The sequence below is a fragment of the Bos mutus genome, chromosome 12 (assembly GCF_027580195.1).
Source record: "Bos mutus isolate GX-2022 chromosome 12, NWIPB_WYAK_1.1, whole genome shotgun sequence".
NCBI classification, from domain to species: Eukaryota; Metazoa; Chordata; class Mammalia; order Artiodactyla; family Bovidae; genus Bos; species Bos mutus.
In genome coordinates this window covers 16562449-16589057 of record NC_091628.1, presented here as the reverse complement: position 1 = coordinate 16589057, position 26609 = coordinate 16562449, and the positions used below count along the sequence as shown (strand labels likewise).

The 26609-nt window shown below is 42.3% G+C and overlaps 1 protein-coding gene across 2 annotated transcripts in view; it reads right to left on the bottom strand.

The window, feature by feature from the left end:
* LRCH1 (leucine rich repeats and calponin homology domain containing 1) overlaps positions 1 to 26609 on the bottom strand; it is a 214830-nt gene that overhangs the window by 71935 nt on the left and 116286 nt on the right. For both annotated transcript variants that reach the window (XM_070380284.1, XM_070380283.1), the window contains exon 3: positions 10787 to 10913. In XM_070380284.1, the coding sequence (XP_070236385.1) occupies positions 10787 to 10913 (127 nt within the window). The remainder of the gene's footprint in view (positions 1 to 10786; positions 10914 to 26609) is intronic.

Sequence of the window (26609 nt, the reverse complement as noted above, 5' to 3'; positions counted from 1 at the left end):
ATGTGAGAATTGGACTATAAAGAAAGCTGAGCACAGAAGAATTAACGCTTTTGAACTGTGGTGTTGGAGAAGACTCTTGAGAGTCCCTTGGACTGCAAGGAGAGCCAACCAGTCAATCCTAAAGGATATCAGTCCTGAATATTCATTAGAAGCATTGGTGCTAAAGCTGAAACTCCAATCCTTTGGCCACCTGATGCGAAGAACTGACTCATTGGAAAAGACCCTGATGCTGGGAAAGATTGAAGGCGGGAGGAGAAGGGGACAACAGAGGATGAGATGGTTGGATGGCATCACCGATGCAACGGACAGGAGTTTGAGTAAGCTCCAGGAGTTGGTGATGGACAGGGAAGCCTGGTGTGCTGCAGTCCATGGGGTCGCAAAGAGTCAGATACAACTGAGCAACTGAACTAAACTGAATCATTGATTAGAACCACCTCGACACATGCAAAATGGTGGCCATGATATCTTTAATCTTCTATCATATTATCATCCCTAATCCCACTCTTCCTCTTGTCCCTGGCAGCTCTGCCCTGCTCTGCCCTGCCCTCCACCTCCCTCACCCCAGCCACCCACTTAGTCCAGACTAGCAGCATCTCTCAGCCAGACACTATAATGGTCTCCTGGTTGTCTGCAAGCATCCAGCTCCTCCTTGGATCCATCCTTCACACAGTGAAGATTTACAGCCTGAACTTCACCGTGTCCTCCACCAGCTCAAACATCTGCAGCAGCTCCTTAGAAACTTTAGGATAAAGTACCAAGCTCAAAACCACTCAATTGTTTGCCTCCTCCTGTAAGCCCGCGAGCTCCTAGATGGAAGAGACTATTTCTTAGCCACTTTGATCTCCTGGTGCCAAGCAGAATGCCAGGTAGAAAGTACAAGATCAGTAAATATTGGATAAAACGTCTTAAACCACTTTATGTTGATGCTCCATGATGCTGCAGTTTATTCTGTCTCTGGCTGGGAGCCCAGGAGGCCCCAATACACACACAAAATTTCTTGAAGGTCTTGCTTGGTGTCACAGAACCATAGGTATATTTGGACTACAAATGATCCCAGTGAGATCAAGTCTGTAAACATCCCACACCACTGCTGAATCTATAAAAAACTCCCCCTTCACTCTTCCTTTTAGAAGGAACAAAGCCTTGTTTCATAATCACTTATATGAGAGGAACTCATTGACCAGTTCCCTGAAACCCCCAGGCTCTGTGTAAGAGCAGGGCTGCACAGAGCACAGTGGATCGCTGTCCTCTGATCCCATCTCTTTTCAATATCCTCAGGTGACCTGCCAATCTGTCATGGTCATGAAGGTGTTACATGGATATCACTTGATGAAAAGGAATAACATCACTCCTACTGAAGGCATTTAAGCTGTGATCTATGAAGTTTGGGCACACACACTGGAATCAGCCCACTCAGCGGTCTGACTTGGGGTAGAGGTGGGGGGCTATCATGTGATAGGTTAAGGACATTAGATGTTTGATGGCATCACCCCCAAGCTGGCTGTTGCTGCATTGCTTGTGGCCCAGAAAAGTCACGCCAAATTTTATGAAAGGCTTCCCTGATGTTTAAAAAAAAAAACCCACAAGCACATCTGCAGAGACATAAAAGTCTAAGGAAGTAATTACATAAAGGAGGTCTAGAGATTGGCTCAGTCACTCTTACACCCTCACTGAGTCAGTAAATTATTCTGCCTTTCTGAATATACTTCCATGTATGAGAAGTAAAAAGTGAAATGCCATCTTTTCCCGATTACTACAGCACCTCATCAGCCATAGAAGTCAATAACCAAACCCGTGTTTTATCTTTCTTTGCTTCAACCAAGTTACAAATTCTCAAGAAGTGCCATTTTAAAATCTAAGAGCCTTCACACAAATGGCACACAGGTGAGCCCTAGAAATATATGAAATTAAATTCTTTTATTGGACTCAGGATCAGGCACAGTCAGATTGTTGATGGCTGACAGGAAGGGAAGGTCATGGAGGAAGAATTAGTGAGATTATTTTCCACCTTTAAGGAGAATTTATGATGACAGCTGAAATGTTTTTATAAGTCTGTGAATGATAGCATGAGAAAGATACTTTTGCAGAATATGGGAACTGCAGATTTTTCTATGTGAAACTGATGACTTTGAGGTTTCAAACACATGATTTTTAAAAAATCTTTCTCTTAAAACAAGAGAGGTGGGAAGGGCAAGCCAAGAGAAACTAGATATATTTAGGCAGCATTATGAAATAGTCTGAGATAAAATGCATTTTTATTCAATTTTTTTTCTGTATACTATATTCACCTTGCACATTGTTGATTGCCGCTGGTTAAGTCATGAAATTAAGAGTCTGCTGTTTCCCTAAGCTTCCCTAAATATAATTTAGGGAAGGAAATTACTTCCAAATATATGTTGGAAGTAATTTTTCCAACATATATTTCTAAATGGCTTTATCAAAGAAAGTAGACTCCCCTCAGTTATATTTAAATACTTACTTACCAGCAGGGGAAATGCTTTCTTAATTTATTTTTTTAAAGAACTTCACATAATGTTAACAACAAGCTTTTCCTTCTAACTTACAAGACAGGACATCTGTAGACCATTAGAAACACAAAGTCCAATTGTCCATTCACATTTTGAAGGGTATATGGTGAAGGTCACATTATTTTAATAATACTCTGCACTGCCACCAGTTACTTCCTGTTCTGCCAAAATAACGAGGGGAAAGCGAGAGAAAGACTTTTCACTCTTGTATGATCTATACTGCAAAACCGTGCTAACCTCTTCCTTCTCAGCTACTAAACTCTGCCCAGTTTTAAAGAGGTTATGAATTCTGTCACAAAAGTAAAACCACATAGGTAATTATGTCTTAATTAGTTGGGGAATGAGGAGGAGGACAGAGAGGAAAATAGTCTAGATGTTTTTGGATAAGATACTTCAGGTTAGAAACTGAAAAAGCAACATTCCTAGAATAGCTTGGTTCTTTAGAACATGTCTTTCCCCACTTGGTCTAAAAGAAAGTATGTTTTTTGTTTTTGTTTTTTTAGGGGGGAGAGTTCATTTTTAAAAGATATGATTTAAAAAATACATTTAAAAAATAAACATTAATGCCCCATATTGCTTCAGTAGTGATAATTTATCAAGTTATAAGTTCCAGATCCAGGAGCTTCTTCAGCTAATCAAATGAATCCCTTCTGAATTGCCTCTTAGCCCTAAGCTATGTCTCGCAGAATAATTACTGCAAGCTATAGAGAAACCATATACTTAGCATTATAATATTGAAAATATACAGAAAGGCCCAAAAGCAAGAATCTTAAATGTGTCATAAATATTTAAATCTATTCTTTTTGAAACAGAAATGAATCTAATCATTATGTATTACATAATCACATAAACACTCAAACTCAAGTCTTATGGGCCAGCCAATTTTCTCATTTAGATTAAAAAAACAAAGAACATCAGAACTCCAGCAATGACTTAAAATACACGTATTTTCCACTGGTTTAATCAAAATGCTCCGAAGCAACCCAAAGAAAGACTTTATAAGTTAAGATTCTCATTTATCACAACCCTTCTGGGCAATTACCAAAAAAGTCTCTAGAAGGGTTAGAAGCATGTTCAAGATTAATACATTTTAGCTGACTGACTGCTAGTTGCAAACTTACCTTCAGAATGCAAAAATGACAAGGATTTAAAATATTAGCGTAGGTTCAAGATTATTAAAGCAGGAAAGGTTCATTTTCAGAATATAACATTTTTAGAAAGACTAGACCTGTTTTTTCAAGTTGTAACTTTTAATGAAAGCCAATATAATTAAGTGTGTCAAGACGATTTTTGGTTAGAAAAGGTTTCCAGGGAGACCAGGCTACGCTGCAAAACTACTTGTGGGATTCTTATGAGCTATCTCCCCGACTCTTGGGTTTTCAAAATTTTAGTGTTGTTATACTATGGCTTAAGTCATATTTTAAAATCTTGCTCTTTATTTAACAGAAGAAAATGTGAACATCCTAACAGGAAATACAAGCTATTAATATTACTGGCCTCCCATGATGTGGCCACGGCCTTTCGTGGAAATGTCTTTGGTGTGACTCCCACTGTGCAACTTGAGGGCAATATCTTAACCTCTCTGTTCCTATGTAAAAAGAAGAGACGAGATTATAGATCACTCTAGTTTCCTTACAACATCAGGAAAATCCTTCTACCACGTTAGAAATAATGAAGAAATCTGTTGAAAGATAGATTACTTACTGACTTAGGAGTAATGTCAATTTTGATTTTTTAGCAATCAAAAATCTAAAAGCCTGTAGTAAGAACTTTTTAAAACAAATTGGTATGTTCATTTAAATTCAAAATTTTTTCAAGCAACCTCTGGTATGATAAATTATTACCTCTCAACACTTACCGAGAGTCTCTTTCTAGTATAAAACTCTAGTTCACACCCTTCCACGTTCCCACAAACACATACCTCACCCCCCGGCTCTCCATAAGAAATGCAGAGGTAGAAGCTACAGAAGGGACCTTGAACAGGCCTTGGTTCTCCAATTCTCTAACAGAAACCAGAGGGGCTGGGAGGCATCTGCAGAGACTAGGAAAGGACCTAGGATTTGATTAGACGTGAATTCCTGTCTCCATTACATCTACCTCAGAGACCGGCATGCTGCACAGAAAAACAATAAAGAAGAGATTTCCCTTAGAAGCTGCTCAATACATCCTGTGTCTACTCTATCCTTGAATTCCAACTCTCCACACAACCACACATTTCACACACAAAAAAAGAGGGGGAAAAAAAACAATAGTGTGTCTAACTCAGGGCCAGAAAATGCACCATCTAGTCAGTTATTACCTGAGTCAGACCCTGAGAGTTTTGGGGTTGAAAAAGCAGGTTTCTAAAACAGTGGTATTATGTTCTCTTACGTGAAGCTAAGCACAGGAACACAACTTTCACCCAGAGCATGGAGACAGGACTGAGGAAAACCAAACGAGAGACGGACCACCTGTGGACCCCAGTGAGCCAGCACAATCAGAGAACCAGCCAGACCAAAGTGAAAGTGACAGTGAAGTCGCTCAGTCGTGTCCAACTCTTAGCGACCCCATGGACTGTAGCCTACCAGGCTCCTCTGTCCATGGGATTTTCCAGGCAAGAGTACTGGAGTGGGGTGCCACTGCCTTCTCCAGGAGATCTTCCCGACCCAGGGATCAAACCCGGGTCTCCCGCATTGTAGGCAGACGCTTTACCGTCTAAGCCACCAGGGAAGATAGTGACCTTTGACAAATACCCCATAAAAGATTCTCAAATTATTGTGTTCTTAGTGTGCCTGTCTTCTTCAGAGCCATCTGTTAATTATAACATGGCTTCATACAATATTTCCCACCAAATATTTAACACACCTTATCCTTCAGGTATGATCTGACAAGTAAAAACACACACACACACACAACAAAAGACAAGTTTGAAGGATCTTTAAGAATAAAGTGATGTTTAGCCAACTCAAGAGAGGTCTATTGACCCTTGTGCCTGGCTTGTGGCTCCTCAAGGAGGAAACTCTCACAGACACTGTCCATTTGTACCACACCCTGTTTTGTAACATTTTCCCTGCTGTTCATGGCCTGCCACAACTTTAATGGGAAAACCACTGCAAGCTGAAACAGGGAAGCTCCACAGAAAGAAACCACGGCTTCTCTCCACGAGAGGTTTGCAATCCAGATGAGGGCCCGGTGAGCTCAGCCGCCGTTGTGCCGTGCAAAGGTTTCAGTTTTCACTCCTGCTTCACCACATTGTAGCCCCATGCCTTTGGGTAAGTAATTCTGAAACCCAAACTTGTCTGTGAAAGGGAGACAGGATATCCACCTTGCTGGGCGATTGTCAAGATCGAATGAGAGAACACATGTCAAATATACCCAGCGAAGTGTGTGGCATACAATGTAAGTGCTCAGTAAATGCCAGTGCGGTGTATCTGTCCCTGATAGAAAGAACACGCAAATATAAAGACTTAACAAAGGAACAGAGACAGCTACAGCTCTAAGGAGACAAGCAATACAGAAGTAATGCAGTGCCCAAGGAGGTCAAAAAGTCCTACATCATTCCCATCAGGCACAAACTCAATAGAGCTTAGGCTCAGGCTCCCTAAGTTTTCCAGCACCTGAAACGATGCGTTAATCCATCCTGGCCTCTCCTGTGGATTTAAGAAAAAAAAAAATCTCAGAAGTACTTCTTAATTGAAAGTCTTCAGGGAAGGAGGAAAAATTGCTTATCCATATCTTTGCACAATCACTAAGTGCCAATGCTTTGTGTTTTAAGATTCTTAGGTAACTGATACATTCAGGAAGGTAAGATACTGTATTCCAACTCCAACTCCTCTCAAAAATCAGAGAGGGCACCTCCTTTCTTACAGATGGCCACAGTGCTATCATTTTTGTCTTTTAAGCCAACGATGACTCTTGGAAGACAAGAGTTTACAACTCAGTTTAGGATACTCTTCGAGTCTAACATGAACATTTTCAAAACATTTCTTCCAAAATAGTTAAACAATGCTCAGAGCCTAAAAATAAACTGTGAGATTTTTATCAGCACTTAGGTGGCTTCATGTAGCCTGAATGCTTGGGGAGCTCCCAAAATTTTCTTCTTTTTTTTTTTTTGCAAGTTGGTTACTATGTAAGGGAGCCTCCCATGCAATTCCAGAATCATTTCAGGCTCCCCAGGGAATTTTTTTTCCCAACTGATAGCTAAAAATCCTCTGATGTGGTTACCTGTAGTATCAGTACTATTTTAAGCAAAGAGATAGGAAAGATAAATAAGAACTGATGGCAACCAGTCATTTTTAGTCTGTGACCTTAAGCAAGGCCAGTCACCCTTTGTGATTAAATAATGGCAACTTATTAAATATTCATCAACTTTGCAAATAAATGCTTTTTGCAAAGATCATGCTTGCTCATAGAGCAGAAAGAACACGGAATACAGGGTTGCCCATGAAGGGTGACCATGAGCCACATGTGGCTACTGGCCAAGAGAAGTGTGGCCAGTCCAACCTATGATGTGCTGCGGGTGGGAAATACACAGTTGACCTTAAAAGCTTAGGATGAAAGAAAGGCTGTAAAATATCTCATCCATTTTATATTGTAGAGATGCTGAAACAATATTTTGGCTATCTAAGGTTAACTAAAATATGCTGTAAAGATGACTTTCACTTGCTTCTGTTCTTTTAATGTGGCTACTAGTACACTTAAAATGACATTTGCAGAAGAACAAATATTGTGTGATATCACTTATATGTGGAAACCAAAAAAAAAAAAAAAGGTATAAGTGAATTTATTTACAAAACAGAAATAGAGTCACACATGTAAAAAACAGTCTTATGATTACCAAGGGGGAAAGGGGAGGATGGATAAACTGGAAGACTGGGACTGGGATAGGTACACACTACTAAATATAAAATAGATAACTAATAAGGACCTTCTGTACAGCACAGGGAACTCTACTCAGTACTCTGTAACGACCTATAATAGGAAAAGAACCTTAAAAAAGAGTGGATATATGTATAGCTGATTCACTTTGCCATACAGCAAAAAGTAGTAAATCAACTATATCCCAATTTTTTTTTTTAAGGCAAAAACAAAAACAAAAATGACATTTGCTGCCTGCATGGTCTTTTCACAGAACCGTGCTAGCTGAGTGCATTTCTGTTTGGGTTGTAAGTCAGTTACGCCAGGGTGACGTTCCAGGCGTCGCTCACCATCTCTCTGCCTTGGATTTCTTCTTCTGCAATTTGTTGAAAGTCTGGACTAGATGTCTTTTAAAAAACCCCTATGGCTCTAACATTACAGGGCTCAGGCGTTCAACAGTTTATTGCTAGTGGAGAAAAGACACAAGGAGGGGGTTGATGACGGTGCTGGATCCAGGAAGCAGAGCAGCCTTCTCTGGAGCTGGGGTCTGGTCAGGGAGCAAAGAAAAGCCCCAGAGCACCCCTTACAGCCAGCCAGCAGCTCATGTGCCCCGAGGCTGCAGACGGTGCTCTTCCACCTCTGCCGCATGCCAGCCCAGCAGCTGACAAGAGTGTCCAAGGAAAGCCCTGCTCCGTGTGGGGCTGGCTCCAGGGCTCAACACGTGTGCCCCCTCTTAGCGGATGAGCAGGCTGGTAGCCGCACAGCTGAGGGCGGGCACGCTGTCGGCTTAAGCCCGGGTGCAGCGGAACTGAAACACACGCTGGCTGCCAAACACTGACCTCACCGACGTGCCATCCATCCTCTCCATGGGAGCCTGAGCAGTGGAAAAAACCCAACTCCTTATTCACACTGGATCGGCAAGACCTAATCCAAATTCTAGTAAACTTAGATTTGAGTGTTCATCACACTCCTAAAAGAAGCATTTTTTTTTTTAAAGGCATATAACTCTCAGTTTCATCCAAAGTGTTTTTGGTATACTTTTTGTTTTCTGGAATCAGTTAATATGGAAACTTCTGAATTAACTCGGACTGAAAGACAGAGTCGCCCCTCACTGGCACGGCACGTGAGGGTCTTCCCAATCTATCCCAAGCCACCTTCTTGGCCCACTCTCCCCGACCTAAATAGTAGCCCTTAGCAATCATGTTTTGGGGATGTCAATCTTGTGTCAGGGGCTTCCCTCGTGGCTCAGTGGTAAAGAATCCTGCTAACATAGGAGACGTGGGTTTGATCCCTGGGTCCAAAGATCCCCTGGAGAAGAAAATGGCAATCCACTCCAGTATTTTCACCTGGAAAGCTGCATTAACAGAGGAGCCGGAGGGCTATAGTCCATAGGGTCAGAGATAGTCGGACGCAACTTGGTGACTAAACAACGTCTTGTGTCAAGCACTGGGATACAACAAGTAACACGCTGATCCGGTGCTGAAGCAGCTTTCTGGGTTTAGTGGGTACTGACCTAGAGAACGCCAAGTGAGAAGACAAATGTGGTTCCACGAAAATTCAGTGCTATGTAGAGTGCTGGCCTTAGGAGCACCCTACTCTGGCTTGGAGAATCTGGGAAGGATTTTTGGAGGAAGTGAAATCTGGCTAAAAATTGACCAAGCGAAGAAGAGAAGGAAGAAACAGTCCGTGCAGAAAGAGTGATGTGCTCAAAAGTGCTCACAAGTCTGTCCCTTACATGGATTTATGTAAGGAGACTCTCAAAGGTCTCTTCTGTACAAACCATTCTCAACCCAGGACTGAATCAATCAATCCCCAGGCCAAGCACTTACTTCTTGTAATAGAGACTTTGTAGGAGGAGTGTATCCGCCCAAATTAATATCTGTCTTCTTTCGGAATCATCCCTCTAGGTGGCACTCAAGCAGCCACGTCAGAGCAGTGTGGCCGAAGGCCCTGGGCATCGCTGACCCCGAATCAGGAGAAGACACAGGATCCAGATCTCGTCTCTCCAACTCAGAAACCAGGGCTGAAACATGCTAGCAGGTCCTGCTAAATGCTTTAGCTGAAGAACATTTAACCTTGGGATCTGTGGGCGAGGCAACCTCTCCACCGTACAGAAAAGTATGGAAAGCTGAGTAAGAAAACCAATGGCCGCCATGCTTCTCAATACCTTTCCAGTGTCTTCTGCTGGTCACTCATAATCCCTGACCAGATGCCGTGGTACCAGTGATGTGACGACCCCTGTATCCTTACGACTCATCCCAGCTCTTGGTGTGAGCTAGTGGGCATGAGCTTCAGATTCTGCTGTCACAGAAAAAGGCACTCTTTGTAGAGCTCTGTTGTCTTTACACCACAATTATTTACTTCTTTCCTAAAGTCAAAGTGGATACGTACGTGACGTGGGTGCTGTTCCTTTCTGAGCCAATTCCAGATGCACACCTGACCATGGAGTCCCAGCACACTCTATCTGGGCCCCATAAGCCATCACCCCAATATTCCAGGTAGCCACAAAGAAATGAACTGGAACTGGCACGCAAGAGAAAAGTTATTGGCCATCAATGTCCTAGACTGGGAGTCTGTTTCAAGGAAGGTACTGTGTCCTTTTCGTGGTTGTAATCAGAACATCCTGTTTTGTGCTTAACACAGGGACAGCTGCAAAGAGTCGGCCATGACCGAGCGACTGGACAACAACAGGGACAGTACTGAAGGATGCTTGTTGGAGGATAAATTGTGATGATTATGGTTGAGCCCAGTTGCTTGTTCTTGCCTCTTCGTTCACCCAAGATACCTTAGCTCAATGGAAGTCGAGAAAGAACTCACTTTTTTCCGCTTTTAGAAACAAGGTCAGTAACTCAATTAGTGGTGAAAGAGCTGACCTCTTGGCTTCAGGTACGTACTTCCAACCCATCTCTGCCTATTTATAATTTGCTCTTCTTTCTTATCCCTGGGGTTATGGTCACATTCTAAAGTTACATCAATTTGGGGCAATGGTTACTAAAATCCTTACAGAATCAGAGCATGCTGTTCTTTCTGACTTAATTATACACCTTCACAAAGTGTGGCCTACTAATTAATTTGCAGATTATTTTGCCAGTGTATCCATATTTCATTACAAACTTACTTATCCAATCTGAAAAAAAAAAAAGTGATCTAACTACCATAGGATAATTTGTGAACCTGAGGAACTATAAATCCTGCAAACTTCAGGAAGTGTAAACTACAGGAAACCTGTAAATTTCAGGAACTCCTTGTCACAGCAAAGCCATGATTATTCCCTTCCCCACTTAATGTCTTTATCATATACAGACCTCCAACAACATGATCTTCTCTCCTTGACCCCCTGTAGGAAAAAGTCTTTCTGATTACCTTGATGGGCTATGATTAGCAAACAAACAAGAAGGGCATCTGAAAAATCAGTAACATACCAACTCCATTAACTGTTTGAGCTGACCTATCTCTTCAGGCAGTGATCCAAGTTTGTTGTTACTTGCGATTAAGACTTTGAGAGGGAGACCACACAGGCAGGCCGGCAGGGCGGACAGCTGATTCCGACTGCAAAGAAACATAAGAACTTTGGTAAACATGCAGGCTACTTCATACTGTTTGTGAACATATTTGTTTTTAATGTCTTTCCACTCGTACTGTCTTTTTTAAGATTTTTTTTTCCCTTGATATGGACTATTCAGGTTTTACTGAATTTGTTATACTATTGCTTGCTTCTGTTTTATGTTTTTTTTTGCTTTTGTTTTTTGTTTTTTTTGGGGGGAGCCTGTGGGATGTAAGCTCCCCAACTAGAGATTGAACCCACACTCCCTGCGCTCGAAGGTGAAGTTTTAACCAGTGGACCACCATGGATGCTCCTGTGAACATGTTTTTAACAAGCAAGGAGAAAGGTGTGATCTAAGAAAACATTTTGCAAATATAAAAAATCCAATAAACTTTCTATATGTGTAAAAATTCAAATCCCCAGTGCATAAGGATATAAAAGATATTAAAAGACAAGAGGCAGGAACTTCCTTGGCGGTCCAGGGGTTAAGACTCCGCACTCCCAATACAGGGGGCACAGGTTCAATCCCTGGTTGGCGAACTAAAAGCTCACATTCTGCATACTGCAGTCAAAACAAAAATAAAACAAAAAAATTTAAAATAAATAAGTGAAAAAGAGAAGGGCAGGCAGTTCTGATGGAAGCAGCTTTTCTCAGCACAAGGGACCCTATCAAGCCCCCTGCAGACTTGGCCAGCCCGAAAGCAGATGGACAGCACAGGCTGTACCACCAACAGCAATGGGAAGCTGGTGCCAACTGTTCCCTTCCCAACAGCGTGAGCAGGAGACTCAGCGACCACCAAAGCCCCCAGCTTTTCAGTGCAGTGAAGCACCATCGCATCCATCTTCGTCGTGATGGGGAAGATCATTTTGCTGCAACTCACAAAACCACCGGGCCCATTTCCAACATTTTGATTCCGCTTCCCTTTGTTAAAGCAAGAGCTCTGTGGTTAAATTCTGCTTGGCTATCTGTGAGAGAGCTAATTAAAAAAAAGAAAAAGGAAAGTTGGCCTTTTGGTAAAAGTGAAGCTGGAGCCAAAAGGAGTTCAGTGTCACGGAGGAGCCGGAAAAATGTGAGTACAGGTCTCACCCCTGCTCTGCATGAAAAGGTCTCTACTTAATGCTCTGCATTAAAAAGTCTTTATACTTCCTACCATCAATGCTAGGAGAGAGAAGGAAAATACTGAATAAATGAAACCTATGAATCAGCATGAGTGTGTGTCAGCCATCTATTTATCCCCTCCTTCATAAGCAGCTCTTTTCCTGCTATCGAGTTAGGAGACAGATGGTTTTTCGTTTCCCCTTATATCTTGGCTACTCTGCTGAGGAAGCCAACCACCGGACAGTGAAGTATCTACAAATTTGTAGGTCATGTTATTGCAATCATTTGGGACTTCTGTGTTTATTCACACACACGTGTATGAAGCTTCAGAGGTTGTGGGACCGTGTGTGTATTTATGGACATGCATATATATCTTTGTGTGTGTAAGAGAGGAACAGACAGGCTGGAAACACACCAAAATGTTAATCAGTGATCATTTTATGGGGAGTAGGTACAATGTATTTGGAGAAGGAAATGGCAACCCACCCCAGTGTTCTTGCCTGGAGAATCCCAGGGATGGGGGAGCCTGGTGGGCGGCCGTCTCTGGGGTCGCACAGAGTCAGACACGACTGAAGCAACTTAGCAGCAGCAGCAGCAGGTACAATGCATGGGTTGTATTTTCTTTATTATACTTTGATGTATTTTTCAAAAATTCCTACAAATTGCTTCTATTATTAAGGAAGAAATCATTATAAAAGGAAACTTCACTAGGATACTGGTTACATGGGTGTTTCTACTTGTGAAAATTCATTAAGATGTCATTTTGATGTATGGCAAAACCAATACAATATTGTAAAGTTAAAAATAAAATAAAATAAAATAAATTAAAAAGAAAAAAAAAAGATGTACACTTAGATTTGTGCACTTTTCCGTATGTTATATTTCAACTGAATCTTTTACTTCCTCACTCTACCATATGAGGGGGTGGGTAGCTGGTTAGTCAAAGGGTGTCTCTAACTTATGGGCTTAGAAAAAGCAGGGGTTGTCTGGGTGCCCTCCAGCGACCACCCTGACCAGGTGCCCAGTGCCAGGTAACCAGGGTTTAGCAAGAAAACGTACAGCCATATCTTCTCTCCACTGCACAGGCCTACAAAGAAAGCTGTTTCCAGAGAGGGGGACGGCTTTCTCTAGGAGGGTCCAGCAAAGAGGGGAGGAGAGTGAGAGCCTGGGGCTGTATCCTGGCACCAGAAGGACCGGAGAGCTCTTAGCTCCGCCGGCGAGGATAACAGGCTGGACTGGGGTGGTGGGCTCGCACTGACACTCTCTCCTGCTGTCTGGGGGCAGCTGACAAAGGGACCAGGGCTGCCAGCCTGTGATTCTTGCCCTCAGAGCCCTCCTGCTGCCGTCGCACAGCTGTAGGAACCCAGAGGGGTTCCTCTGGCTGGAGGAGGGGGCCTTCCACGCGCCCTGCTGGGAGAGCTTTCTTCAAGCTTTCTTCACACTCCTGGAAAGAACTCAGTTTATTACAAGGCATGCATCCACGCTCAGCTGCTTAGTCGTGTCCGGCGCTTTGCTATCCTATGGATTATAGCCCGCCAGGCTCCTGTCCATGGCATTTTCCTGGGCAAGAATCCTGGAGTGGGTTGCCATTTCCTTCTCCAGGGCATCTTCCTGACTCAAGGATCGAACGTACATCTCCTGCGTCTTCTGCATTGCAGGCAGAATCTTGTACCACTGAGCCATCCGGGAAGCCCCTTCTTAAAAGGCAGCAAGTAAATATTTTGGAATGCAATTTGTGGTTTAAAATATTTATTAATATATAATTTCACATAGTGAGGATTGGTAAATTAAAACATAGTAAGCTAATCCTTGCATTTTGGACTCCCCTTTGAAGACAGGATAAGGAGAACAAAGGTAAGTATTTTTAGAAGTTTTTATGCTCCTATTTTCCACAGAATCAGCAATTACAGTTGGAGATCTTTCCTGTGTTTGTCTGCCTGGAAACTCAGATTTACAGTATTCCCAGTCTCACTACCTCAATGCAGGCATCTAATCAGATTATCAGGCATTGCACTGGGAGAGCATCTATATACCATTTAAGCGATGTGATGAAGGCTCTGCTCCTTCAGACACGGGAGCATTTGAAGTTACATGGGACTATTCCCACTGGCATTCTTCCAGGGTGGGTAACTAATTGAAAATAAAATTTAGGCTTGGGAGAGCATTTGTGGTTTCTTTGATGGGGATGAATGCTTTTTCTGCTAAAAGCAGCTGATGGAAGAGCCTATGTATTTATTTATGCCCTACACATTCCTCTATTTATACTGTCGTTAATCACCTGTAAGCAAATCAAGATGCCAGGACGAGTCATACTACGGCATGCCACAGGCCCGGGGCATATTTCCTCTATTTCATCCATCCATTCCCTCAGCCTGTACTCTGTATATTTTATCACAGGATGTCCCTGTATTACTGGTAATTTCCCCAATAGAAAAAGGAAATACACAGGCACACAAAAACCCATTAGCTCTCCAGCAAATATTTATAAAGAAGAGGAGAAACTGCACTCCCTTTAATCCCCTCCCTACTAGAGACCACATCAGCAGCCAGAGCTTTCTAAAAACCACTCATCTGGCAGCAATTTTTCTCAAGCAAATAAGTGCCTCAGGCCACAACCCACCCTCCCGGCCCCCACTTGTCTGCGGCAGCCCTCTGCACTCCGAACAGGCCCTCAGAGGAAAGGGGGTTTAAAAATAAGGCCCTAACAGCATCCGATAAGGTAATGGCCAACATTTATTTTCAAATCCAGCCTGGAGTCACATCTGAAAGCAATATTAAAAAAAAAAAAAAAAGATTTTTTAAACTCACTCATTACAAAAGAGTAAATTAGTGGAGGAAAAGAGGGCCACTTATTCAGAAGTAGAAATTACAGACTCGGCCATGGTGGCCTGGGCCTTGCTGCCATCGCAAAGCAAGGGCTGCCCAGCACCTCCCGTCTCTCTCCCTGTCCGGGCTGGGTGGACCTGGCGTCCGAAATGGAGATGATGAAGGTGGATGATGGTGTGAGGAGGGGCGGGGGGGCGGGGGGCGCGGGGCAGGAAGGCGGTGGGCCCTGCGAGTCGGTGACTACTGCTAAGGTTTTGTCGTCATCTTTCTCAGCCAAATGACTTCTTCCCAGACTTAATGATCTGTTTCCCAGTTTCAGGATGAAAAAAGGCAGCTCACCATAATCTGAATGATTTTGATAGCCTAAGTCTGCAAGCTAAATTTCTCTTCAAGTATCACTCCCTTCATTTAATTCCTAAATTAAAGAATTCACAAACCAAGTCACTTCTGTATGGTTTCTTTTAGAGTCTTATTTTAATACATTTTGACTATGGCCTTCCTTATTAATATCAATACGTTCAGACCTAATTTTGGTATTTGACATTATTTATTATTGGTTTACCAGTTATTTTCCTTAGTGTGTGTGATGTTTTAAACATGGCTATATACATGTGATTTTATTATCAGGCAGCATATACATTTTTTATTCTACCGGAGTATCTCTTTTTTGTAAGTGAATGGGTTCACTTCAAAATGAAACATGGAATTTTCACTTAACAGAAAATAATTTATAGAAAGATTTCTATAACAGATTCACCTATGCAATTGGTAAAGAGGTCACTAACTGTGGAGAAAACCTGGGTTCAAATCTCATCTCTACTATAATCGTCTCTGTAACTTTAACCTCTCTGGCTTTGTCATCCATAAAACATAGATAATAATACTTACCTAATATGATGTATTAGTTTATGGATATAAAAGTGCTTGGCCCAACACCTAATCTGTACATAAAGGTTAAACCATACGCAACAGCACTAATGTGGCAAAGCAATGGGAGGGATCAAAAAGAACTTAATTAGGTTTTAGCCATGTATTTTATTTCCTGATTGCTAAAATTTCAGCCACTGGTAAAATATGGCTTCTTGTTTATTTTTTAGAAACGTAAGCCAATTAAAGATGACCATTCAAAGGCATGCTGTGGAGAACCAGGCCGGGCTATAAAATTTCATGCCAAAACAAACCAAGTTACTTGTTCTGGTCTGGAGAACCAGGACTAAAACATGTCATCACACAACTGACCTTTTCCCTCCCATCTTCTCTAAGATCCTGCCATTTTTCTGGAAAAACATGAATACTCAGGGATCATCATCTCTATTGACTACTTGGCTTCCAGGGCTTCCCAGGTGGAACTGGTGGTAAAGAATCTACCTGCTAATGCCAGGAGATGCAAGAGCCATGGTTTCGATTCCTGGGTCCGGAAGATCCCCTGGAAAAGGAAATGGCAACCCACTCCAGTATTCTTGCCTGAAAAATTCTATAGACAGAGGAGCTTGGTGGGCTGCAATCCATGGGGTCGCAAAGAGTCGGACACCACTGAGCCTGAACACACACACATTCCAAAAAGGAACAGAAATAATGATGTGAAATCACTAACCATCACAAACCTAGGAAGAAAATGTCACAGATTGCAGCGAAAGGACACAAAGAAAGCAGGGTCGGTTTTATGGTGATAACGCCCCAGGCTCACCAGACATGAGTCTCCGTGAAGGAAAGGAATAAACAAGGATGCGGGAGTTACTGTATAACTGCTTCTCTGAATGCACTGTCTGTGCCTGAACTGCAGTGAAGAACAGCTACTTCACTTGAGCCAAGTAAGCTTCCTCTTGCACAGAATACCTCTCTTAATTTTATGTTCTTTCTGCATACCCTGTTCCCCTTTCATCAAAGGCAGAGTAAATTTTTTTTCTGTTGTGCATATGACACTTGACTGTTAATTGTCTTCATGTCAACACAACAGTGAACAATACCCATAGAGAACGATTTCCTTTTTCCTGCTTGGTTCATTCTGAAAACCCACCACAGCAAAATTTCTCACCCTCACTTCCCCAAGTGACTTAATACTTCCCCTCTTTGCCAGCCCGCCCCCTTCATTCCCACCATCCTCATATGCCTGAGAAAATGACCAACAACAGCAAGATCCTGGCTTTAAGTTGCCTGGAGATATCTTGGTCTACTTTAATTTTAAAAATATAAATTCTACAAATATAATTTAATTTTAGGAATATTTTATATGGTATTTTTAGATAGAAATTTGAAACTTTGTATGTGCATAAAATCTGGGAGTCTATATTTACATCTAACTTTGAAAGGAGTTCTGCTACCTACCACTTGAGGATGACAATCATTTGAAAACTTAAAATGCTGCAAAACTAGAAACACAGAGTCACGGTTTCAAGTGAATCTTAAACCAGTTCTTGAACACTACACCAATCCATTTCACACCCTCCACATAAGGGCCATGCTTTGAGAAGGTAAAAGTGAACTTTAGTTAAAAGAAAAGGAAGAAACAAAAAACGAGCAACTAACGCAGTTCAAAATTCAGGCAAGTTGCTGCACCAGCCATTTCGCTGTGCATTTTTGCTGTGCATACCTGCACCATATTTGGCTTCTGCAACTGAACTGGTTTCCCACAATAACAGCCACCAGTCTCCTTTTGAGTATAAATAAACCCTTGCTTAAAATATTCTGGTTTCTGACACCCCTAATGGTTAGCAGCCACTACCGATGTCTGTAATTAGATTTCAGAGTACAGTTATTGATAAGTTGTCCCTTTCTCAGTTATATTTCCTCTCCTTTTTCCTAAGAGTTCTTCAATTCTAAAACAACAAGGCTCTAAAAACTATTCCTTAAAGTTTCCTCTATAATATTGATCGTGTCCTTCCTTCATTCTAAAATGGAGCTAAATGTTCAAAACCAAGGAAGCTTTGAATTTCAACGAGAACTCTACAACCTGACACCAGCAAGAACATTAATTGGCTGAACACCACCAGAGGCAACAACGCGGATTTGAGGTTTTAAGTATTAAGACTATAGAGGCCATAGCCTCCTGTAAAACACTGTCGCTGGCAAACGGGAAAATGACCCCTAAGTGGCTGGGAAAGATGTATCGGCACTGAAGAAAATTCTCCCACTTTTGAGAACCATCTTCCATGCAGAATGGACAACACCTTTCTGCTCCCAAGAAGGTGCGCCTCATTTACCTGCCTTCTCCTCTCTGCCACTCCACACCAAAACCAAGGAAATACATATATTTTTTTACTTTAGCATTTTTCCCTATTAAAAAAGAAAAGGCTATTGACACTGATTTAAATGAGAACTGGCTGCTCAGATCAACTTTTACTCAGAGTTAACAAAACATATTCATAATGAAATTTAAAGTGCTTGAACATCTTTATCATTTGAAGATGTGTGCCTCTCTATTTCCAGGAATTTTTGAATGTTTGATACAGGTAGACATGTAGGAATATAAGTCTCTGTACACCCTTTTCTTCCCATGTGTCCTTCCAAGGAAGTGAGCCTTCAGAAAGCTTCCCTCATGACAGCCAATAATAATACAGTTTCACTTAACTGTTCTGCTGCTACTGCTAAGTCACTTCAGTCGTTTCCGACTCTGTGTGACCCCATAGACAGCAGCCCACCAGGCTCCCCCTTCCCTTGGATTCTCCAGGCAAGAACACTGGAGTGGGTTGCCCTCTCCACTACTACTCAACAAATCAATAACATAGCCTCATTACTAAAAATACTATAAAATCCACTTACTTTACTCAAATACTAGACCTTTACTACTATTTTTCTTAACCCACATTGGAACTCATTAGACAAAACATGCTACAAACTTCATTCAACAATTCAATGGACTTTTCTTATGCGGTTCTTACGGATAAGGCATTGTGCTGGGCAGGACAACTATCATCTTATCTATATTCACAGTAATCCTATAGTAAAAGTATCAAATCCCCTTACTTTTCAGACGGGGGGCTTCCCCTGTGGCTCAGTGGTAAAGAATCTGCCTGCCAACCCAGGAGACAAAGGAGACACGGGTCTGATCCCTGTGTCAGGAAAATCCCCTAAAGAGAAAATAGCAACCCACTCCAGTATTCTTCCCTACTGCTGCACTGCTAAGTCACTTCAGTCGTGTCCAACTCTGTGCGACCCCATAGACAGCAGCCCACCAGGCTCCACCGTCCCTGGGATTCTCCAGGCAAGAACACTGGAGTGGGTTGCCATTTCCTTCTCCAATGCACAAACGTGAAAAGTGAAAGTGAAGTCACTCAGTCGTGTCTGACTCTTAGCGACCCCATGGACTGCAGCCTACCAGGCTCCTCCATCCATGGGATTTTCCAGGCAAGAGTACTGGAGTCGGGTATTCTTCCCTGGAGAATCCCAAAGACGGAGCCTGGCAGACTACAGTGTATGGGGTCGAAAAGAGTCACACACGACTGAGCAACTGAGCACATGGGCACACACTTTTCAGATACAAAGAGAATTTAAATCACTTGCTTCAAGGTGTCTAACTAATGAGTCACTCTGTGCTAAGATATGAAATCAGGCGGGCTGGGCTTCAGGTCAAAGTCTGTGGTTTTCCCTCAACACAATATAGCCTCTGCTCATTTTACTTTGGAATAAAAAATAAAGGCAAACCACAGCAAAAGAGGCACAGATGTAAAGAACAGACTTTTGGACTCTGTGGGAGAAGGCGAGGGTGGGATGATTTGAGAGAATAGCATTGAAACATGCATATTATCATATGTGAAACAGATCACCAGTCCAGGTTCAATGCATGGGACAGGGCACTCAGGGCTGGTGCACTGGGATGACCCAGAGGGATGGGATGGGGAGGGAGGTGGGAGGGGGGTTCAGGATGGGGGACACGTGTACATCCATGGCTGATTCATGTCAATGTATGGCAAAAACCAGTACAACACTGTAAAGTAATTAGCCTCCAGTTAAAATAAATTAATTAAAAAATAATAAAGGCAAACCAAGAAAGCAATAGGAAAAGGCCTCTGAATTTTAAGCAAGATGGAGTGAGGTGCTAGGCTGGCGATTCAATAACTGGTTTTATATAAAAAGCAATGGAGCAAAGGGTCAAAGATTGTCTCTGAGATTCCAAGCTGGTGGGTTGGGGGACTGGAGAAAAGCTGTAGGAGCATGGCCAGGAACCAGGTTCCAAATACACTGATTTGGGAAAGAAAAGAATAGGCTCAGTTTAACACATGTTGAATTTTGAGAGATGTCAAAAGACATCTAAGAAAAACTGGATTTTAGTCAACTGGGAAAATGAGGACTAGTGTTAAAATAAGTCAAAGTGACATAGAATGTACTGGACACACACACATAAGGCATGAGGTCTGAGAGACAAGATTTAGGGACCAAAGATAGAGTTTTGGGGAATACTAGCATTTAGGTGCAGGAAGAGAAAGAACATCCAGACACAGGAATAGAGAAGAGATAGAAAGGAGGAGAAGAGTGGGCAGGAAAGCATGTGACCAAACCAAGGAAAGAAGATGCTATGGTGTCGAATGTTGAAAGGAATCCGGTTAGTTTCACACCTACTGAGTGCTGTGCTGCCTGAGTGCACTGATAAAATGTGAAATGTAAAGGAATCTTGAAGCGCAGCTCCTACCAAGACAGGCCACATCCCCCTGAGCTGTGATCCCCTACCTCCGACTTGAATGTGGATCAGGGATTTTAAGTGTTGGAGCAACCAATATTTCTTACTGCGTATAAAAATTCAGTGACTCTTAAAAATTTTACTGGACTATAGCGGCTTTACAGTGTTGTGTTAGTTTCTGCTGTACAGCAAAGTGAGTCAGCTATATGGATACATATATCCAGGCTTCCCAAGTGGCTCAGTGGGTAAAGAATCCGCCCACAGTACAGGAGACGTGGGTTCAACCCCTGGTCAGGAAGGCCCCCTGGAGGAGGGCTGGCAATCCACTCCAGTGTTCTTGCCTGGAGAATCCCCATGGACAGAGGAGCCTGGCAGGCTGCAGTCATGGGATTGCAAAGAGTCAGACGCAACTGAAGCGACTGAGCATGAGCACAAGGAATAAAGAAAGCGAGACATCCTGTATAGGTCTTATCCTGTAAGGGGGAATGAAGGATTCCAGACTGGTGGTGATAACTCTTGAAACAAGTGTCTGCAGATTTGGGCACCGCTGTCAGATGCTCAAAGGCTGCCTCTGCCAAGGCCCTAGGCTGTTCTCTCCTGATCCTGAGGTCACAGGGTCTCTTACTGAGACTAACGCACCAGAGGTATCAGTTTTCTCAAACTCCCTGAAGATCACCGATTTACATGACTGGCCACACAAAAGTGAAAGCAATGTGCTGCCTTCAAAACATTCCCACTATCTCTTTGGTCTTCCTCACCTACTACCTGCAAATGGCCTCTCACAGTCTAGAATACAGGATGTGAAAGAAGTTTCCCAATCCCTACTGAACATCTCTTTATTTTTTTTCTTCTACCTATGAGTGCATGCATGCTCAGTCACTACAGTTGTGGCCTACTCTTTGCAACCTTCTGGACTACCAGGCTCCTTCGTACATGGGATTCTCCAGGCAAGAAAACTAGAGTGGTAATATAAATGCTTCAATGTTACTCTCTCAAATCATCCCACCCTCACCTTTTCCTACAGAGTCCAAAAGTCTGTTCTTTACATCTGTGTCTCTTCTGCTGTCTTGCATATAGGGTCGTCATTCAGTTCAGTTCAGTTGCTCAGTTGTGTCCGACTCTTTGTGACCCCATGAATGCAGCACGCCAGGCCTCCCTGTCCGTCACCAACTCCTGAAATTTACTCAAATTCATGTCCATCAAGTCAGTGATGCCATCCAGCCATCTCATCCTCTGTCATCCCCTTCTCCTCCTGCCCCCAATCCCTCCCAGCATCAGAGTCTTTTCTAATGAGTCAGCTCTTCCCATGAAGTGGCCAAAGTATTGGAATTTCAGCTTCAGCATCAGTCCTTCCAATGAACACCCAGGGCTTATCTCCTTTAGGATGGACTGGTTGGATCTACTTGCAGTCCAAGGGACTCTCAAGAGTCTTCTCCAACACCACAGTTCAAAAGCATCAATTCTTTGGCACTTAGCCTTCTTCAGAGTCCAACTCTCACATCCATACATGACCACAGGAAAAACCATAGCCTTGACTAGATGAACCTTTGTTGGCAAAGTAATGTCTCTGACCATCTTTCAAAAACCACCACAATATTGCAAGGTAATTAGCCTCCAATTAAAATAAATAAATTAATAATAATAAAAAAGAATACTGGAGTGAGTTGTTATTTCCTCCTCCAGGTGATCTTCCCAATCCAGGGATTGAACCTGCATCTCCTGTGTCTCCTGCATGGCAGGCAGATTGTTTACTGCTGAGCCACCAGGAAAGCCCCTCTTCTACCTACAGTCCTGTTCAAATAGTTCACAGAGTGACACAGTTCTTGCACATGGCAATATAAATTACTTGGCGTATCAGAAAAAACTGTAAGTAATTTTGATACAGATATAAACTACGTGGGGGGTCTTGTCTAGCACATCCTTCCAGATGACCTCTGTCTTTCACTGACTTCAAGTTATTTTAGAACTCTGTTTGCAGAAATGATCATAGTGCAAATCATTTGCTCATAGAAATATAGATGAATCATGATGAGTGCAGAGGAACTGCAACTGACTTCTGCCCTCTGGATACTGAACAGCTTTGGAACTATTTGTCAATTCATGTCATCAAGTCCACTAGAGTTTGTATGTATGTGTGTGTGCACACACTGAATTTTCCTTTAAACAAAATATAACATTCAATCAGTTCTCCATCAATTACTGGGTTAAATAGAATCTTTCACAGATGTACATTTTACATTTGTATGAGAGTTATGATTTTATCTTTTTTTTAAAGAATTATCTTTAACAGGTGATTAGTGTTAACGAGAAGAAGTCTGGTGGTGTTTCACCAATAAAATCTCAGTACAGACAATTCAATTTAAAGACACAGCTGCTACAGACTTTTGGTCAAGGTGATTCTTTTCCTCATTTTGTAATACAGAGCTCTCAGAAACTGAAAATATCCCCCCACCCCACTCCAGAGAAAGTTCAGTCTTACTAAGGAGCTCAGGAGAAGGAAACAATCTTAAACCTGACTACTAGTGAGTGATACACTTTTCACTCTTTGCACTTTTCAGTACTTGTTTGTTTCTCAAAATGAATTGCCTATTTTAATTAATCATTAATAATAAATACATACATATTTAAAATGTGCTAAATAAAGAATAAATCAGCCTGGGTGGCAGCTCTGTGAACACACTGTATGCTATAGTGTTTCCCAGGGCCTTTCTCTTCTCCACTCACATTTCATCTTATCTTTCAACATATCCAGTCCATACAGATTCTTCGGCCTCTGAACAAGACATCATTAAGGCATATGCTTTTTAACCTCATTCTCTTTGAGGCATGAGGTCAGTTCCTAAAGGGTTCTCTAGGTGATACAGCATTCTGCCAAATCAGTGTTTAGAAACAGATGTTCTGAACAGCACTTTCTAGGAGATGCTCATACACAGACCTCACCAAAGAAGGGGGCTTCCCTACAGCTCAGTGCAGGAGACCTGGGCTCGATCTCTGTCGGGAAGATCCCTTGAAGAAGGAAATGGCAAACTACTTCAGTCTTCTTACCTGGGAAACCCCATGGACAGAGGAGCCTGGTGGGCTGCAGTCCATGGGGTTGCAAAGAATCGGGCACAACTGAGTGACTAACACTCATCTTCACCAGAGAAAGAAGAGTTCTGATAGTACGATACATGGACTTTTCTTAAGTAGGCGTACCTATTACCATCCAACAGAAGATTTTCCATAGAATGTATTTTTAGGAAATGCTGGTGGCTGAGTGGTAAAGAATCCACCTGCCAATGCAAGAGACGTGGATTCAATCCCTGGGTCTGAAAGATCTCCTGGGGTAGGAAGTTGCAGCCCATTCCAGTTTTCTTGCCTAGAAACTCCCAAGGACAGAAGACAGTGGCCAACTACAGTCCATGGGGTTGCAATGAGTCTGACACAACTCAGCGACTAAACAACAATCTTCTACTTACACCCTGATGGAGCTAATGGCATTCACTGTGGTTGGAACTAAGTAACTTCTTTTCTCCTAGGGAATTTGGCAAGCAGATTTTCTCTGGTTCTCTTATTCTCTTTTTATGAACAGAAGGACTACTCACTCAGTAGAATGGATCAATTTTCTTATATCATTTTCCCATCCCTTTCTGCGAAGGTTTGCCAGTTGCCAAATGGAGTTTCAGAAAAACACTGCCTGATTCCAGGAGGATAAGGTAGATAAACTGAGATTAAAAGATAACACAGTTCCACACAATCCAACTCTCAAAATGACCCAAAGCTTCTAGCTATTTGGATCTCACCATTCAGAGAATAAGCATAAGAAAAAAAGCAAGGGAGTTCCAGAAAAACATTTATTTCTGCTTTATTGACTAGGCCAAAGCCTTTGACTGTGTGGATCACAATAAACTGTGGAAAATTCTGAAAGAGATGGGAATACCAGACCACCTGACCTGCCTCTTGAGAAACCTATATGCATGTCAGGAAGCAACAGTTAGAACTGGACATGGAACAACAGACTGGTTCCAAATAGGAAAAGGAGTATGTCAAGGCTGTATATTGTCACCCTGCTTATTTAACTTATATGCAGAGTACATCATGAGAAACGCTGGGCTGGAAGAAGCACAAGCTGGAATCAAGATTGCCGGGAGAAATATCAATAACCTCAGACATGCAGATGACACCACCCTTATGGCAGAAAGTGAAGAGGAACTAAAAAGCCTCTTGATGAAAGCGAAAGAGGAGAGTGAAAAAGTTGGCTTAAAGCTCAACATTCAGAAAACGAAGATCATGGCATCTGGTCCCATCACTTCATGGGAAATAGATGGGGAAACAGTGGCAACAGTGTCAGACTTTATTTTTTGAGCTCCAAAATCACTGCAGATGGTGACTGCAGCCATGAAATGAAAAGACACTTACTCCTTGGAAGGAAAGTTATGACCAACCTAGACAGCATATTCAAAAGCAGAAACATTACTTTGCCAACAAAGGTTCATCTAGTCAAGGCTATGGTTTTTCCTGTGGTCACGTATGGATATGAGAGTTGGACTGTGAAGAAGGCTGAGCGCCAAAGAATTGATGCTTTTGAACTGTGGTGTTGGAGAAGACTCTTGAGAGTCCCTTGGACTGCAAGGAGATCCAACCAGTCCATCCTAAAGGAGACCAGTACTGGGTGCTCATTGGAAGGACTGATGCTGAGGCTGAAACTCCAATACTTTGGCCACCTCATGGGAAGAGTTGACTCATTGGAAAAGACTCTGATGCTGGGAGGGATTGGGGGCAGGAGAAGAAGGGGATGACAGAGGATGAGATGACTGGATGGCATCACTGACTCGATGCACAAGAGTTTGGGTGAACTCCAGGAGTTGGTGATGGACAGGGAGGCCTGGCATGCTACGATTCATGGGCTAGCAAAGAGTTGGACACGACTGAGCAACTGAACTGAATTCAGAGGGATCATCTCATGGCATCTGTTGTGACAGTCCATCTGTTCCAGAGAGTATAAAGGTATTCCAAGAAATGACAGAGGACGAAATACAAAGCCTTACAGAATAAACTGCCCTCTTCATAATGAGTCCTCCTGAACCCTAAGCACCCAATCCCTCAACTCTTTGTAGATAAAGAACTACAGAATACATATTTATTCTTGACTTTATTTCTCATCCCTGAAAAAAATGTCATTTGAGACTATTATATACGCTGAAACTCTTGGCTACATTATTTTATCAACATTTCTCCTTCCTAAGTTCTCATAGCACAAGCATTCTGTTCAGAAATAGGATGATATTTTTAACACCATATTCTGCAATGTTCTAGCCACTATAGCATGCATTTTACTACTTCTGAACACAAAGTGATGCATTTAGACCTGGATTGGGAAGCTGAGGAAACCAATACTGTGTCTCTTTTTCTCAAAAACAACTCTTAACAAAAATTTTATTTGTCCAGTTACTGTAATTGTTACTGCAAGCAAGTAAGAACGCAAAGAGAACCAAAGTGAAACCCTGGGTTGGCCACTAGACCTCCAAACTGCAGTCAAAACCTACTTCCTTAAAGCCCTAATTTCAGGGAAGAAAGTATGGAGGATGCCGAAAAGATTAAAAAAAGGAGGGGGGGGAGGACAGAGTTCAACAAAGACAAGATTGAAGATTAGGAAGTCAAATTGTCACAAACTTCAATATAAAGCCAAAAGGAACAAGACTAGTTCTCATCAAGTTTTATAATTAAAAAAAAAAAAAAAAAACTCAAAGAAATTCAGTACCATAGAGTCCTGCACAAATGAATGAGTTTTGTTCCAAAAGTGCATTCCTGAGTCTAATTTGTTCCTAAGACCAATAAAGTTAGCCTGGGTACCCAGCTAACACAATTGGCTATATGGTACTGCATTGTAATAGGCTTGCAGTACCTTTCACATAAATAATACATAAAAAACAAACACAAAAAAGAAAACATTTTTAATCTTACAGTACAGTACCTTGAAAATAAAGGAGTACAGTACAACAGCTGGCATACGGGGGCTGGCATCGAGTAAGCAGGAAGGAGGAGCTACAAACTAGAGGAGGGGAGGAGGCGGGAGATGCTACTACCGTACTCTATACAATACTGAACAGTACACAAAATTGCAACCATCTGTAGAGGATGCACGCACGTGACAATGTACCCCAGACACACAACCCATTTACG